This window comes from Nannobrachium achirus (genome assembly GCF_963921795.1).
Source record: "Nannobrachium achirus genome assembly, chromosome: 13".
Classification (NCBI taxonomy): Eukaryota; Metazoa; Chordata; class Actinopteri; order Myctophiformes; family Myctophidae; genus Nannobrachium; species Nannobrachium achirus.
Genome location: NC_137833.1, coordinates 37,127,211 through 37,144,433, shown reverse-complemented (window position 1 = coordinate 37,144,433; position 17,223 = coordinate 37,127,211). Strand labels below are relative to the sequence as shown.

At 41.7% G+C, this 17,223-nt stretch overlaps 1 protein-coding gene across 1 annotated transcript in view; it reads right to left on the bottom strand.

The window, feature by feature from the left end:
• Positions 1–17,223, bottom strand: part of ryr2b (ryanodine receptor 2b (cardiac)) — a gene marked incomplete at both ends in the record, with an annotated part of 144,061 nt that overhangs the window by 51,670 nt on the left and 75,168 nt on the right. Inside the window, 8 exons of the mRNA XM_080740696.1 lie at positions 1,008–1,248; positions 2,181–2,501; positions 3,331–3,461; positions 4,994–5,075; positions 7,989–8,236; positions 10,141–10,201; positions 13,033–13,082; positions 14,135–14,256. Coding sequence (XP_080596822.1) covers positions 1,008–1,248; positions 2,181–2,501; positions 3,331–3,461; positions 4,994–5,075; positions 7,989–8,236; positions 10,141–10,201; positions 13,033–13,082; positions 14,135–14,256 — 1,256 coding nt within the window. The remainder of the gene's footprint in view (positions 1–1,007; positions 1,249–2,180; positions 2,502–3,330; positions 3,462–4,993; positions 5,076–7,988; positions 8,237–10,140; positions 10,202–13,032; positions 13,083–14,134; positions 14,257–17,223) is intronic.

The following is a 17,223-nucleotide window of genomic DNA, read 5'->3' as shown; positions in this document are numbered from 1 at the left end:
AAAACAAATGCGTGCAATGGATTCAGCATCATGAAAAACCACTAGTTTGACCCCTCACATGCTACTTAAAGCATATTTATTTTTTGTATTTTTTTCCTGTATAGTAAAGTTAATGGGACACAAACACAAATCATTTTTCAACCTTTTAGTACATATTATTACACACCTTTAGAAACACATTGGTGAAGACATTTCTTGGTAACGATTTACTTCGCAGATTGGTCAAATATCTTATAAAATCCCCTTACTACAAGGCCAGTTGCCACATTGCTTTAGTGTGTTTATAATAATAAGCTGCTTTCAAAAGACACAAACCATTTTCTTTTGTGTGTGTTTGATACCTTTAAATGTTTTTTGTTGTCTTTGTTTTGTTCTGTAGCTAAGTATTACTAACACATTAACACTTTATCAAAATAGTAGCAGGCTAGCAGCACTACATCAATTCATGTTTTTGCATTATTAGTTGATAAAATATTTTCAGGAAAATATAGTGCTTTTACTCCAATACAATTGTAGGACAACCTTAGTTAGTAGTTACTTTGTAGATTTTAAATAAATTATTATTACAAAAATACATGAACCACATCAACTATATAGACTTCAACTACTTGAAAAATAGCCTTTCAAATATGCTAGAATCACACAGTTTCTGCATGACAATGGATTTATTTCACACCAAATGATGTGGATAAATTCCTCGTTATGAATTATCTTTTAACAGCCAATAATCTGTTTTACTATCAATATAATTTTCCTTTTTTTTAAAGATTTGTTTTGGGGCTTTTATGCATTTATTGATAGGACAGTAGACTTACAGAAAATGGGGGGAGAGATGGGGATGACAGGTGGCAAAGGTTGTCCGGATCGGGAATCGAACAGGCGATCCATGCCTAAGTGACAATGCCTAAGTGGTATGCACCTGGACCAGTATGCCAGCGGGCGCCCCACTATCAATATCATTTCACAATAGACACAATACACAGAAGTGCCATGAGAGAACGCCTCACCGGTTTGAGTCCACAAAGGGGATGAGGAGCGGGTAGAAAGTGTAGAGGTCTCGCACCAGCACAGTGTACTTCTCCTGTATATGCAGCTCTGCCTCTGAGAGGTCGCTCTGCCCCTCCGCCTTCATATGCTCCTCCTCCAGCAGCACAGACTCCGCCCGCTTCCTCAGCTTCTCCATCAAAGGCAGGAAGTGGCTCTTCAGCAGCTCAGTGTTGGCCTTGCATATGATTGGCTGGGAATAAACTGACAATGGACATGGCCGTCAAGTTGATGATGCACACGGTTCATTTATTTACCATGCAACTGAGGCTGCACCTCAGTGTTACCGGAGGCTTAAAACTATCGTTATTTGAAAGAAATAATCTCTAGCAAGGCAGAGATAACCTATTTGGGATGTATTCTTGATAAATACCTGTCTGGGGATAGCATGGCAACAATGGTGATCAAAAAAGGAAATCAAAGAACGAGATTCCTGGGTAGAATGTCCTCCTTTGTCAACAAAAGGGCCCTCAGGACTCTTGCTCAGGCCATCATTCAGCCCCACTATGACTATGCCTGCACCTCCTGGTACTCCAACATCAAAATGGCACTGAAGACTAAGCTCCAAACCTCCCAAAACCAATTGATTCAACTACTTCTTGACCTGGGTCCCATGTCCCATGTATCCTCCACACATTTCGCGAGACTAGGATGGCTCAGAGTAGAAGACATGGTTAATCAGCTAAAAATGGGTCTGACTTTCAAAATAGTCAATGCAAATCTGCCCTCAACCCCCACAGTGCCCGCCTACCTGACCAAACACCTACAAAAGGTTAGTGACACCCACAGATACAACACTAGAGGGAGCGCACACAAAGATTTGATCATACAAACCCATGATACAAATATGGAAAAATTCTCCTTTTACAACACTGCCACACAAGTGTGGAATTCGTTGACGATTTCCCTTAAAACAAGTAAATCGCTGGCCTCCTTCAAAAGGGCCCTGAAAATTCACCTTTCTGGTGACCAGGGGCGAAGGTAGCCAGCACTTCTCACAGGCGAGAAGTGAGACCCCCCCCCCCCCCCTTCTTTTACCACCCACCACCACTTTATATAATGTATTTTCATTTTTTTTGTAAATGCAACAAATGTTATTGTGTTTTTGTTGCTATGTTTGCAAACCTATGACCTACCTGCCAACCGCTTCATCCAGTCAGCATTGCCCTTGCCAAGGTGGTTGGTGATGATGCGGAGGATGTGGCCGAGCAGATCGCTGGCGTGCTGGGGCGTCAGGGAGGTGCAGAGTGGGCTTCCCGCCTGGCCCTCTGGGCCCCACTGCCACCAGCGGGACATGTAGCTGCACAGCAAGGGCAGGGTGACTTCGGTTACGTGGCTGTAGTGGGCCTGGTGAGACGAGGCCCCTGAGCATGCGAGCTCCTCCACCTCCCCCAGAGCCTGCTCCAGAGATGGCAGGAGAGGAGACATCTCCTCTACCTGCTCTGGCAGTCCCATGTCTGAAAGAAATACACAAGGAAGAGGAGGCTGGGATGAGGGGGATTTATTAACCCTAACCCTGTAGTCAACTAAAACTAAGACTAATACTTAAAGGAGGACTTCACCACTTTTCAACCTATCTTCATATAATAGGTCCTCACTAATGTTCATGATAAAATATCAAAAAAAAAATTCTACTCAGTTTGGGTCTCATAGGAGAGCTGTGGGCGGGTCAAATCCTTCCACCGGTGACATCATCAATGGGAAATGCAAGCTAACAGAAACGGCAGGCTTTTTATTCCTGAAAAGTTGCAATGTTAAAGTGAAAGCCATTGTTGTTGTTGTTTTTTTGTTTTCTTTTTAATATTGTTTAAAAAGAATCTGTCACACGATGATGTCACCGGTGGAAGGATTTGACAGCTCTCCTATGAGACCCAGACTGAGTAGAAAAAAATTGTGCTATTTTATTATGAACATTAGTGAGGACCCATTATATGAAGACAGGTTGAAAAGTGGTGAAGTCCTCCTTTAAACAAAACTTAAACGAAAATAAAAAATAAAACTAAAGTTTCCAAAAAAGAAAGTACATTTTAAATCCATTAATTATATCTGATCATGCATTTGCTCACACTACCTTTTTTAGCTACTATAAATCAAGGCTTTCCTCATAATTGGCTATCCTAAAACTAAAACCAATGAATATGACACTATAGTAACTCTCTGGAAGAATGGATAGCTCAGGACACCAAATAATAACAGAAAATAATTTGAGTGTGTGTGCATGAAGGTGCAGTGTCGCATTCATGCATGTGAGGTGTAAATATGCCCGCATTGCTTATCCCTACACACCGTCTCTCTCAGAGGCACTGGCGGTGTTGTAGATAGAGTAAGGGTTTTCTTGGTTGAGAGCGGGCTCCAGGAAGCAGACAGGAAAAGCCCCCGTCAAGGCTGCCAGACAGGCACCCGCTGCAGGCCTCTGTCTGCATGAAAACATGTTGTTATGGTTTTTCCACACAATAAGCGCCAGGCATGTGCACACATAGACGTCAAAGGGGGCTTGAGCCCCTGCTCTTTTAGCCGTCTGTAAAAAGTGCCCTCTCCCGACCATGAATGCAGTTTTTACTATGGTGAAATAAATGCAAATGCTCTCTTTCCATGCCATACCTGAAGCTAGCATTCAAGAGAATTGCCATGTCCAATCGCTCCTGAACTTGAATGCAGCATCTTTGCATCTTTGAATGCAGCAAGAATTGCCCTCTCTGTGTTGAAACCCATGCCGTTAAGCCACGTCTCCAGTATTGACTTGATGATGCTTAGTTCAGTGTGGTATGCAAGCATCGGAAATAGCCGATCTCCAAGCTTACAACGTGTCCCAGCTTGGAAGTCTGCTATTTTCGATACTTTCACCAAAAGGCCCTTTTAGAAATGTCAGCCCCTGCCTCTCTAACATTCTGCACGTCCCTGATAGGTGCCACTATGCCTGTGTACTCGCTTGGATCCGCGGGGTCACGCTGCGGCCCTCATGTGAATATATTGTGGCACATGGTGTAGAAAAGTTAAGAACATTTCAACTTTGGCAGCGGGTGGGCAAGGGCGCGAGGCCAGCATGAATGCGACAGTCAGTTTCACGCTGGGATTCTTCCCTCTTGTTGCTCCGCATGTCAGATTTCTCGCGCCTCCCTACCTGCTCACTCTCCTCTCACTTAAAATGAATTACTAGACTTGTCAATCATATGAAAGCACTTTTTAGGAAGCAATGGACTACTAGACTAAGGTTTATACTGTATATACACAGCAAAAACCTCAGGATTATTCAAATGTAACCAAATGTACCAGTTTTCATCAATCTGACCATCATGTTTCAACTTGCTGTACCATTCTTGTTAAAAAGAAAGAAATCCAAGGTGGATCTCAAGACTAAAATGTGGCCAGCCAGCGACGACAGTCGTCTATGACCTATTGACTTCTATTTTGAAATTAGAGTGAAATATTTCAATATAATCGGTCCAGCATTTTGAAAGATTAACTCTGCGTGCGTGCGCACACGCACACGCACACACACACACACACACACACACACACACACTTGTAGACAGCTAGCCTCTTGCACGCAGCAAAAAAAAGTGGCCAGGCTGAATAAAATATCAATATTTTATGTTATCTGAAAATTGAGACCGGTTCGAGGGAAGCACTCCTACTTTGATAAATACTTGATAAATGCCTTGGACAACAATAGTGTAAAATCCAGGACATGGTAAAAACATTACGTAAATTAATCTGAACAATTTCCCTTTCGAAGACTTCTCACGCAAAACCAAACAATATAAAGCTGACCAGGTAGACATTTACAGGGGTTACCCATTGTGTGACATTGTGAAGGAGAAAAAAATCATTAAAGTGTCCAATAAAAACACAATTGCAAGGACCCCACGCCCCACCGCCCCGTCAAACTGCGACATCATCACACACGTGGACAGTATACCCTTCCACAACTTGCACACGTGAACAGTACCCTTCCACATAGATGCTGCTGCTGGTGCCAAGCGTGTAGAGACTGTTGAGGATCCTGTAACAGGACACCTGGATACCGCCAACTGGGGGGACAAAAAAAACAAAAAAGGTGGCACGGTGATGCTTAGGCCTAATTTATACTTTAACGCACTGCGGTGCTGATCGCTGAAAAACCTGTTCTCTGTCAATTGAGTAGACTGTTGAGGATCCTGTAACAGGACTCCTGGACACCGTCCTCTGGGTTTTCAGCGAGTGACACTGCGAGCGATACCACGGTGCCATGACATATAAATTAAGTCTTCGGCGCTCCCCGTAAGTATGCGTTCACTGACAGCTTCCTGAATGTCAGCTACACATCAAAGGACACGAGAGAGAGAGACAGAAAGCAGACACCTGTAGTGCACAATCAGATTGTAGACATGGACCGTACAGGGTGGCTGTTGAATAATCGAGTTAAAGGTTGCTGGAAGGTCAGGTAGGGGTGTGTGTGTGTGTGTGTGTGTGTGTGTGTGTGTGTGTGTGTGTGTGTGTGTGTGTGTGTGTGTGTGTGTGTGTGTGTGTGTGTGTGTGTGCGTGCGTGTGCGTGTGCGTGTGTGTGTGTGTGTGCGCGCGCGTGTGTGCGTGTGCGTGCGCGTGTACCAGTGCCTGTCCTTAGTCATGGCCGAGAGACTTATTGAAACATGGTTTCAAAGCCAGTGAAGATGGAAGCTGGGAGGGGTGTTTCCCCTGAGTGATTTAAGAGGCGTGGAAGGCAGCTGTTCATCTCCACGGCTCAACATATGGAGGCACTGGAAATGCACGCATAGTAATACATGTCGACATGAGAGCACATGGTGGCTTTGAAAACTTGATTCGACCCCTTGCAACTGTGTGACTATTTTGAGTTGTGAATTGTGATTGTTAGTTTGGAATGAGGACCGTTAGAAAAGCATAGCAAACGGGAACCCGGTATACATACAGTATTTACACGTTTTACATGTTTAAAGATCCTATATCCTCGTTATGCGCTGTCGATTGACAGCACATATTTACCCATCATACCGGGGATAGATTGTTCATGTGCACTTTGACATTTACATTTATAGTTGTACCTAGGGTTTCCTGCAGGAAAAAGTCTTGACCAGGGGGGGATCTCATTCGCGCGTGCGCCGAAATTTTTTGATAATTAATTAATGAATTCGAGTAATTAATTCATTTAATTTTTAATATTAATTCTTATTTTTGCCCTATAAAAAACACATGAATGTGCCCATGATGACGGAAAAAACAACTACATGCTATCATCCACATTTATTCAACATTGAATAACTACGTTTTTCACAGGACAGTGTAACTTGTTTTTTTCCCCCAGGTTAATCAAGCACTCGTGCCATATAAATAGAAGTCTACAGCACAGTAAAAAAACAACAACATTGGTGTAAAGTAACTAAGTAGATTTACTTAAGTAGCCTACTGTACTTATACTGTACAAAGGAGATTTTCAGGTATTTGTACTTTACTTCGTTGTGAGTAAATGAGACTCGCTGTGCAGCTGTGTCACTGTCAAGTTGACCTAGGCTCGCCTCTCAGAGAACTTCAAAAGAAGTTAACGACCGTCAATTAAGCAGCTGCATGCGCTGCTCTGCTCTCCTGCCAGTGAGGCACAAGTAACTTCACATGGCTGCCATGTTTGAAAGATAGGGTTGGTATGGGGGTTAAACATGCAATTTCGCGATCGCGATCATGCCTAGTACATTGTTGGAGGTCCAAAAAGTTTTTAAAAAAAATATATATATTTTTGAAAAAAGAATTTTTTTTATTTTTTTTTATTTTTTATTTTTTATACCCTTGGGGGGGCGGGGGGGTTTTCTGGCCGGGCGGGGCGCCTGGCCTGTAAAGTGCTGCAGGAAACTCACATACATACATACATAGTGCAAGTGCAGATAGCCGGTAAAGAATCTAAATCTTCTTTGGTTTGGGTAGTTTATGCCTAATCTCTATAATAATAAGAGGATGTAAACCGGTAGTAAAATATTATGTTACTACCAGTTTACTCCCTCTTATTTTTTCTTGAATCTTAGAAGTATCTCTTTACCCATATCTATATTTGTCATGTGTTTTATTATACCATGGTGCTGTTATGACAACTGAATTTTCCTTCAGATCTATCACATATCTATTTCATTAGAAGGCACAGCGCACACACAACATTTATTATCAGCCCTTTCCATCTCAATACCGGCAATTAAAATAACCACAGAATGCAAACGTTAAGTCATCCAATTACTTGGAAATATTTTAAAAGCTTCACTAAATATTAAAAAAAAAGTTGAATTAAGCCTCTAGCAATATCTAAACAACATAGAAGATCATTTGTTGGTTTACAAACAGGAAAAGGTCACTTGCAGCATGCAGCTGAAAGCACAACTGTGCATTGTGGAGGAAATGTATGTAATGGAAAGATTTACACATAGACTCAGGATACAGGAAGAGTTGTTTCTTGAAAAATGGGAGAAATGGACTGAATACACCACCCGGAAGAATGACACCACAGAGGATTAAAAAGCACTCTAATATGATAATGAAAATGTGGTAAATGTTGACCCTGTGAATATGTGTGCATGTGACAAAATAAAATCAAGTAAAAAAAAAACAAAAAAAAAACTGTTCTGATAAAAAATAAATACTTTTAGCTGGAAATGTAAATAATTTTAGTTATTTTACCAGTAAGACGCCTAAGGGCGTCTCGCCATGTCTTGGCCTTGGCCATCTGGCCAGTGATGTATACCGGACCAGTTACCCATATATGGAGACACCTGGTACCCATATATGAAGTCCTATGACATCTATGACGTCTGAAATCATACATACAATCCCGTTTATGCCCATATATCGAGATCCCTGTCTGTAGGACCAGCCACACTGGTTAGACTGACACGTATCGTATAGTGACGTCTGACATCATACATACAATCCTGTTTATGCCCATATATATGGAGATCCCTGTCTTGTCTCACCAAGGAGCTCCACTCCATAGTTGTAGTTGCTGAGGTGCTGGAATAGGGAGGTGAGTGCGGGGAGGAGCGTGGAGGTGGCGTAGCCCAGGACTTTCCCTGACCCTCTGCCCTGCTGGCTGCGACCCTGAGGGAGAGGAGCGAAGGCCACCGACAGGTTCTCCACCGCCACCTCCAGGTCGCACGCCGCCGCCTCAAAGAATAAACTCAGGGCTGCCCGCGTCGACTCCGGGGCGGACCTCACTAAAGTCCTGGAGACGGGACAAAGATCAAAGTCAGTGGTGGAAAAAGTACTCAAATGTTTTACTTAAATAAAAGTATCAATACTGCAATGTAGAAATACTCTGTTAGGGTGCCCTCACACCAAAATACCTAGAGTGGAATCCGCCAATGCATTTCAATGAGAATGGAGCGTTTTTTTTCTTTTCTGAAATCCTCTACTGGCAAAAAAACGCTCCATTCTCATTGAAATGCATTGGCGGATTCCACTCTAGGTATTTTGGTGTGAGGACACCCTTATAAGTCAAAGGGTGCCCTCACACCAAAATACCTATGAGAGTGGAATCTGTGTTCCGCCAATGCATTTCAATGATAAGAGAGCGTTTTTTGCAGAATTCCTCTGCTGGCATGAAACCGCTTCACTCTCATTGAAATGCATTGGCGGAACGCGGATTCCACTCTCATAGGTATTTTGGTGTGAGGGCACCCAAAGTCTGGAATTCTAAATGCACTTGAGTAAAACTACGAAAGTAATGGAATCAAAACTTAGTACCAAAGTACCAAATAGTACCAAAGTACCAAAAGTAAAAGTACAAAATGTTTGAAAATAGCAGATCTACAAGCTCACAATGTGTCGCAGCCAAGGTATAAAATAGGTCTAAAGTGGATACATGTATATTTTATAATATCATAGTTTATATCTGCTAAGTACTATCCAGTAAAGTTTTCAGATAAATGTAGTGGAGTAAAAGTACAATATTTGGATCTGAGAATTAGTGGAGTAGAAGTAAAAGTGTTGGAAATTGGAAAGATTCAAGTAAAGTACAAATACCTCAAAACTGTACTTAAGTACACACAGTATTGAAGTAAATGTACTCTACACCTCTGAGTAAAAGCAGCCATATCGCAATATAAATATACTCTGTTAAAGTTAAAGTAAAAGTCCTGTGTTCAAAATGTTACTTGAGTAAAAGTATAAACGTATTCGCATCAAAATATCATGTACTTAAATTAGTAAAAGTACAAACATGTTTGAAAATAGCAGATCTACAAGCTCACGTAGATCGGCTATAATAATAATTTATATCCGCAAAGTAACTAGTAACTAAAGTTTTCAAAGAAAAGTACACTATTTTCCTCAAAGATGTAGTGGAGTAGAAGTAAAAGTATTGGAAATTGGAAATACTTCAGCAAAGTAAAAGTACCTCAAAATTGTACTTACTGTAAGTACAGTACTTGAGTAAATGTACTTAGTTACTTTACACCACTGCTCAAAGTTGGGTATACAAACATAATTTAAATTGATTACATTGTTCATAACTTATGTTTACATCAAGCAAGCCGACCCATATAATATTACAGCCAAACCAATAGTAAGCAGTGCAAAGTCAAACCCATGGTGCTCAGAAAATATCTTTGTGATTATTGATGACTAAATGTAAAGATTTTTAATTGTACAAACACACCAGCGTTTTGAGTCTCTTACAAAAATATAAACGATACAAAATGTAGCTAATTAAAATTCAAATGTGTCATGTGCCATTATCTAACATTTGTCATGACTCATGAAGGTGAATATCACATTCAGAGTAATGAATCGGGTGGCTAATCGGATCAACCAACAGTGAAATGAATCTCTGCTAAAGACAAATGCTCCATGTGGCCTCCTGTGACTCAGAGACACTTTCCTGAGAGACAGAAGGTGATATCAAGCACCATATCAGCATATCTGTAGAACAATTACACCATATCGTGTCATTTGGGGACTTGGTGCCGTGACAGTAATGTCTGATGTGACAGGAGAGGATGGAAGGCGTGTGTGCGTGTGTGTGTGTGTGTGTGTGTGTGTGTGTGTGTGTGTGTGTGTGTGTGTGTGTGTGTGTGTGTGTGTGTGTGTGTTTGGGGGGGGGGGGCAGCAGCAGTGCAATCTAGCTACCTGGCATCAAGAGCCTGGGCCAAAACACAAAGACAGCTGGAGATGGATGCATCATCATTTCCTGGGAAAGGCACACGCACACACGCACGCACACGCACACGCACACGCACACGCACACACACACACACACACACACACACACACACACACACACACACACACACACAATTATACTCTAATGCACACAGACAGTGCATAGGATGAGAGCACACATGCACAGGTCAGGATGATATTCATCTCAAGAGGCATATTGGTATTACAGGTCCAATTATCAGATCTTACAAGTGCAGTCAGCATATACTGGAGACACGTCCCAACTAGAGCCAGACCGATATATCAGTCTGGTTGCTATATCAGCCTTTATTTGACTATTTGACAACATCAGTATTTACAATTGTGCAGTCTTGAGTTTTAACCACTTTCAACCCGTATGTTTCTTTAACACATTCCCCGCCATTTAACAATACCTTCGTACTCTACCATGCCTCCAGTCTCCATAGACTTCCATGTAATTCATAGTGCACGGATCATGCACACCCATGCCTAGATAATGCACCACGTGTGTCCACATTGCTCACAGCTTTCAAACAAAAAAATCCGAATGGAAATCCGTTCAGGCATTCATGAGATAGAAGCCATTATGTTTTCCTAAAATGTAAACAAAGATGGCTGCCATGTTTGATAGATGGGGTTGCTATGGGGGTTAAACATGCAATTTCGCGATTTCTATCATGCCTACTACATTTTTTGGGGTCAAAAGAAAATTTTGAAAAAAAAATCTTTATGAAAAAAAACATTTTTTTTTTTCAAAATGGCGGAAATTCTCGGGACTATCGGGCCTGGCAGGGAAAGACATTGAAATAATCTCGGGACTATCGGGCCTGGCATGCAATGAGTTAATAGAAACATCCCAAATAGCTGATCTGCAAGAATTTATTTCCCCGTTCTGATTAGGGCCCGGGTGGGTAAATAAAATACAATTCCGTTCATGTTATATTTTATTTTTACTTTTTTGCTTGTTTATTGTACTAGAAGCTCGGCCGCCCTTTGGGCGGCCGAGCGTCTAGTCGGCGCCCTGGGCAACTCGGGAACAATGTAAATAGGGGATGAATGCCCCGCCCTTTAATGCAAACCCCATTATACCTGTTGTCATAGGATCTGTTTTGACCATCTGTTTGCGTGTGTCCATTTATGCCCATATATGGGGATATCTATCTGTCTACGTCCATTTTATGTCCATATATGGAGATCTCTGTAGGACCCGTTTTGACCATCTGTTTGCCTGTGTCCATTTATGCCCATATATGGAGTTATCTGTCTGTCTGCATCCATTTTATGCCCATATATGGAGATCTCTGTATCAGTCTGTGTCCCTTTTATGCCCATATACGGAGATATCTGTCTATATATGCCCATATAGGGAGATCTCTGTATCTGCCCATATGCCCATATATGGAGATCTCAGTCTGTGTCCCTTTTATGCCCATATATCTGCCTGTGTCCCTTTTATGCCCATATAAGGAGATATCCGTCGGGTCGAGGCAAGGCCCGGCACTGCAGTGATGTCACTATGAGTCAGCGCTTGCGCCGATTTACTGATGTCAGCAGCTAGATGTCTCCATATATGGAGTTATAGGTTGCCCATATACTTGCCCATATACTCTATCTGCGTCCATTTTATGCCCATATGCCCATATATGGAGATCTCTGTATCTGCCCATATGCCCATATATGGAGATCTCTGTATCAGTCTGTGTCCCTTTTATGCCCATATACGGAGATATCTGTCTATATATGCCCATATAGGGAGATCTCTGTATCTGCCCATATGCCCATATATGGAGATCTCAGTCTGTGTCCCTTTTATGCCCATATATCTGTCTGTGTCCCTTTTATGCCCAGCGATTGCGCCGATTTGTCCCTTTTATGCCCATATATATGCCTGTGTCCCTTTCATGCCCATATACGGAGATATCTGTCGGGTCGAGGCAAGGCCCGGCACTGCATATGGAGATCTCAGTCTGTGTCCCTTTTATGCCCATATATCTGTCTGTGTCCCTTTTATGCCCAGCGCTTGCGCCGATTTGTCCCTTTTATGCCCATATACCGGTATATGCCTGTGTCCCTTTCATGCCCATATACGGAGATATCTGTCGGGTCGAGGCAAGGCCCGGCACTGCAGTGATGTCACAATGAGTCAGCGCTTGCGCCGATTTCCTCCGGAACAGCCTGATGTCAACAATCAGCCTGTCGGGTCGAGGCAAGGCCCGGCACTGCAGTGATGTCACAATGACTCAGCGCTTGCGCCGATTTCCTCCGGAACAGCCTGATGTCAACAATCAGCCCGCATAAGGAGATTCCGAGCGTTTCGCGCCGGTTAGGGAAAACCGCGCGTCGGGTCGGGTCGAGGCCCGGCACTGCACTCCGTGCCGCGGCGGGGAACGCGCGTGCCGAATCTGAAGCCGGTGGGACGAACGGTTCTCGAGATACGTGGATTACAAACACACACGCAGAGACTTCTCGCATTTATAGATAGATGATTAAAGTTAAATGTTACATACTGCAATATGTATAGCAATATACTATATACCTTTTTCATCTATGAATTTGTGTTATTCTTTTTTCATTAAATTTACTAGTTCTCAATTCATATCATTCGAAATTGTTGCACTTTTGCAAAACATTGGTACAAAATACATATGGGTAATCGGTCGTCCTAGGACTGTCCAAATTCAAGATCGGCATCGGACCCAACAACTTCCTATAGGCCAGGCTCTATACAACACAGTGCCCACCACGAGTGCAAACAACTGGAAATGCAAACAAAATAGCAAACCTAAATAAATATATTACGACTCAGTGCACACGGCTTTATTCCCACACCATCCTTACCAAACAGTGAGATCTTGTGTCTCATGAGAGCTCCCAGTTTACAAAACAGGCTTAAGGGAAGACGACAGGACCAGCGGATTAGGGGGAGGGAGAGGGAAAGAGAAAGAGAGAGAGAGAGAGAAGGTTAGAACATATTTAAGTGACAATCAGAAAGAGACATCAAGACCCTGACACACTTGGGGATTGTAGCGGCAGGAAAATTAAGCCAACTCCAAGACTGGAGACAAAATGTGTGCAGGGAGACTCTTCAATGGAAAATCTTAAAACGAAAACATTTTTGTTTCAATACTATACTCGGGGGAATTCGTCTAACGAAGTTCGAGTTGTGCCCAGCAATGGATAATATTATTATTTATTTACTTTTAGACCATGCTGTATATAATAACTACTGTATACTGTTTCTATCTATAATTGCACAGAACATTATGGAGAATAATGCATTTAGTTTAGTTTATTTGAAAAGTAAAACATAGTTGAGTTGTAAACAATCAAGTATAAGACACAGGACATATTTCCATTGTGGGGCTTTGCATGTACGAACACATGAGTGTCAGACAGTCGTACTGATGTCACAGGACTGACGTCATACACTAATCTCCAAGTACCCTAACAACAGGTCCTGGCTTCTTTAGTTATTGGTTCCTTAATTAGACTATATTTAACCTAGTCTAGGCTCAGTTGTTTAACCTACTGTATTTAACTGTGTAATTGATGTATTTTAACATTTTGGTCACTTAATGTGACTGTTTCATTGGACATTTTGTCCTTGTTATACTTTGAAGGCAGTCCACGGAGCTGAACTTTACTTTACATACTGTATGCACAATGCAACCAGAGAGAGGATATTTGTGTCCACATTGTGTAAACAGCTGCAACCTTTTTGAATCAAATGCTAGCTCCACCATGTATTCCATTACAGGTCTGTACTATACTATACTATACTATACTGTACTGTACTGTACTGCACTTCAGATCAGAGCTATCTACCTCACTGACTAATGTGAGACTTGCTATTCCTATCTGTACTCCATCCTGCTGGCATTAAAATTACAACAGTACAGGTCATTATTGAGATATGATCTTCTGGGGTTGACCTATATACCTGCTGACCATCTCCTTCTCTTTGTTGGAGGCGTAGCCCCTGTTGCTATGGGAGCAGGCAGAGCTGGACAGAAAGTAAAGCCGCTGGCTCTTCAAGTATTGTTCCAACAGAGGAAGGACAACCTGTTGAAGTGGATAATAAGATAGTTCAAATTCACACAATCGCATGGTCGGTATACTGTAAGGCCTAATCTACAGTACACGTTGATGAAAAGGTACAATTTGTGTAACAAATAATAAGAGGGAAAGACAAAATAATGTTGTAAGGCAAGATTACTGGTTTGAACACTGAATTCAAACCCAGCAGCGGTATTTCACTGCCATGTTCTGAGAAAGCAGCAAGTTGCAATGCATTGTCAATGGAGTGACGCTTTCCCCACCATGGCAGGAGGTGGCGTGGTTGTTGAGAAAAGTGCAACTTTGCCGATGTGTGGCGACTGTGGAGACATAGCAGCCAACCATTTGCGCTGTGTTCTGAAGTAGACATAGTCTAAACATACACATTCAACACCACTTGAAAAATGGGCAGAAACGGACAACTGTAAGGAAGTAACAGGTTGCAAGTTTCTCCCACTCAATATTACGCCATAATCTGAAGACTCACCTCTTCAGACTCCAACTCACCACTAGCACTCTCCCTGTAGCCCTTCCTGTCACCTTCTGTCTCAATCGATGCTAGCGATTGACCAAGATATGGCTACCATGCAGACATACTTGGTCACTCATTCATGTTTTTGTTACTTGGGTTTATTTTTCTTGACCACAATGTTAGGTAGTACTGTCTCTCTGGATTCTATGTATGTGATTACCTTGCTTATTGTAAGTCGCTCTGGTAAGTCGCTCTGGATAAGAACGTCTGCTAAATGCCTACATTTAACTGATAAATTGTAGATAAATTAATCAAGACTGAGCAACTGCATTGCCTATTTCTTACAGAAAAAGTATAGGTTGATTACAAACAAGCATTGAGTGCCTGTACTCCTGTTCTCTGCCCTGTCAGAGAGCTCTCTTGCTGTGCTGTGCTGTGCAAAATTGATCCCATCAGAGCCGCAGAGCTCTTGCTGGACTGCAACTTGCTTATTTACGAGAGTGTCCAGTCAGTGTCTCATCAATCTGGGAACCCATCTCCAAAAAAGGGGGGGATATATATATATATATATTTATTTCTACTGAATGCGTGCTCTGAATCTGTCTTGAGAGATTATACCTTGGACACGCCCATTTTATTGCTTTTCGTGATATGGTGCTGTTGAGAATTCAAGGTTCAAACTAATCTCAGACTTGGCACTACGGTCAGTTGCACATATGGTCCCCGAGCTGTGGTAAGACTTTCTCATTTCATTCCTTTAGGGTGAAAGTGATCTGCTCAGGGATTTATGTAATGCAATTACACTGAAAATGATCCCTGTCTAATAAGCCAAATATGCCTTAAAGGTGTTATGTCACGTACGGAAATATGACATTATGCTACAGTAGGTCACGTGGTCTTTCTGCCAACCGGTCTGAAAAGGGGGCGGGACTGTATCAGTTAGTAGTGAAAGTACAGTATACTTTGTCCGTCGTACAGTGCTGCGCACAATGTGTCGCGTTCGCGGCGCCTTGTCAGCTTTTGAAGTGTACGTTTATTTTCTGTCACCACACACACACACACACACACACACACACACACACACACACACACACACACACACACACACACACACACACACACACACACACACACACACACACACACACACACACACACACACACACACACACACATTTAATGTTAGGGTAGAGGAGGAGAAGTGCTCACTGCTGAAAAACAGTGAACAACGGCCTCTGCGGTCGCTCCGGTTGCTGTACAGATTATACTGAAGAACACAGCCGCAAAATAGGTCCAGAACATCGGGTGGAGAAAGCGAGACCCTGGATAATAATCTTCGACGGCTTGTTTGTTGAAAACTTGTACATTTTTTGCGATAAATATGCCATGAAGTTGTATAATCTTTATACATTTTTACGCCTACAACAGCTAGTTTTAAAAATTGTTTTCTAAATTCGCATTTTCACCTCACACAGCTTCTGTGGGGGTAGTTTGAGAATATAATGATATGCGCGCTCAACTCCACCCCTCCCTCCATATTAGCCAATCAAATTCATTTATTGCAGTTACTGTACAGAAGGTACTACTTTCAGTACAGTAACTGCAATAAATTAATTTGATTGGGTAATCAAAGGTAGGTTTATCATCAAAAATATTAGCTAATTAGATAGCCTGATTTAGCTGTTTTGGACGGGTTTTGGGCATGTTCCTCCCACGTTAATACATTATAACTGCCCTCTATAACTAAAAATGTAAATTAAAAGCACCTTAAATATTTTAGAAATAGTTAATCTTTTACTCAAGGGGGGCAACTCCTGTCTCAAATTGATGATGTCATTTGTCCATGTGTGGTCCTATGGAATTTTATTAGCATGTCCTAAGTTTTCCTACGGTTTACATGAACATTAAAACAATATTTAAAATGTTTCATTAGCATATGCATTCCATATATTCCATTGGTAAGGGCTAGACTACTCATGGACAAATGGTGTGTCCCCCTTCAGTAAAATATATAAATACAATATTTAAGGTGTTTTAAATTTAAAATTGTAGTTATAGAGGGCAATTATAATGTTTTAAGGCATATTTTATTAATTAGACAGGGATTATTTAAATAAGCAGAGTTACAGAGTCAAAAGCAGATAATTACAGTTTAGCCACTTCAAAAGTGTTTAGCTTGATTGTGTGATTATTTTACTACAAGGGTTCATATTTTAGATTGTAATTAGAGAAAAGAAAAGATGAGTGTTAAAATGATTTCATTTACTGCTTTCTATTGTTTTAGCGATTTAAGTATTTTGATTTCACTGGGTGGGGGCATGCGTACAAGTGGCTAAATATGTATTTTTAGACACAATAAGCTGGCAATTTCTTTATTACTATTTACACCAGCCCCCATAAGTCACATCTGCCCATGAAAGATTGCGGTGCATCTTGGGAATGGGCTTATTGTGTCTAAAAATACATATTTAGCACTTGCATGCATGCCCCCAACCTGGGGC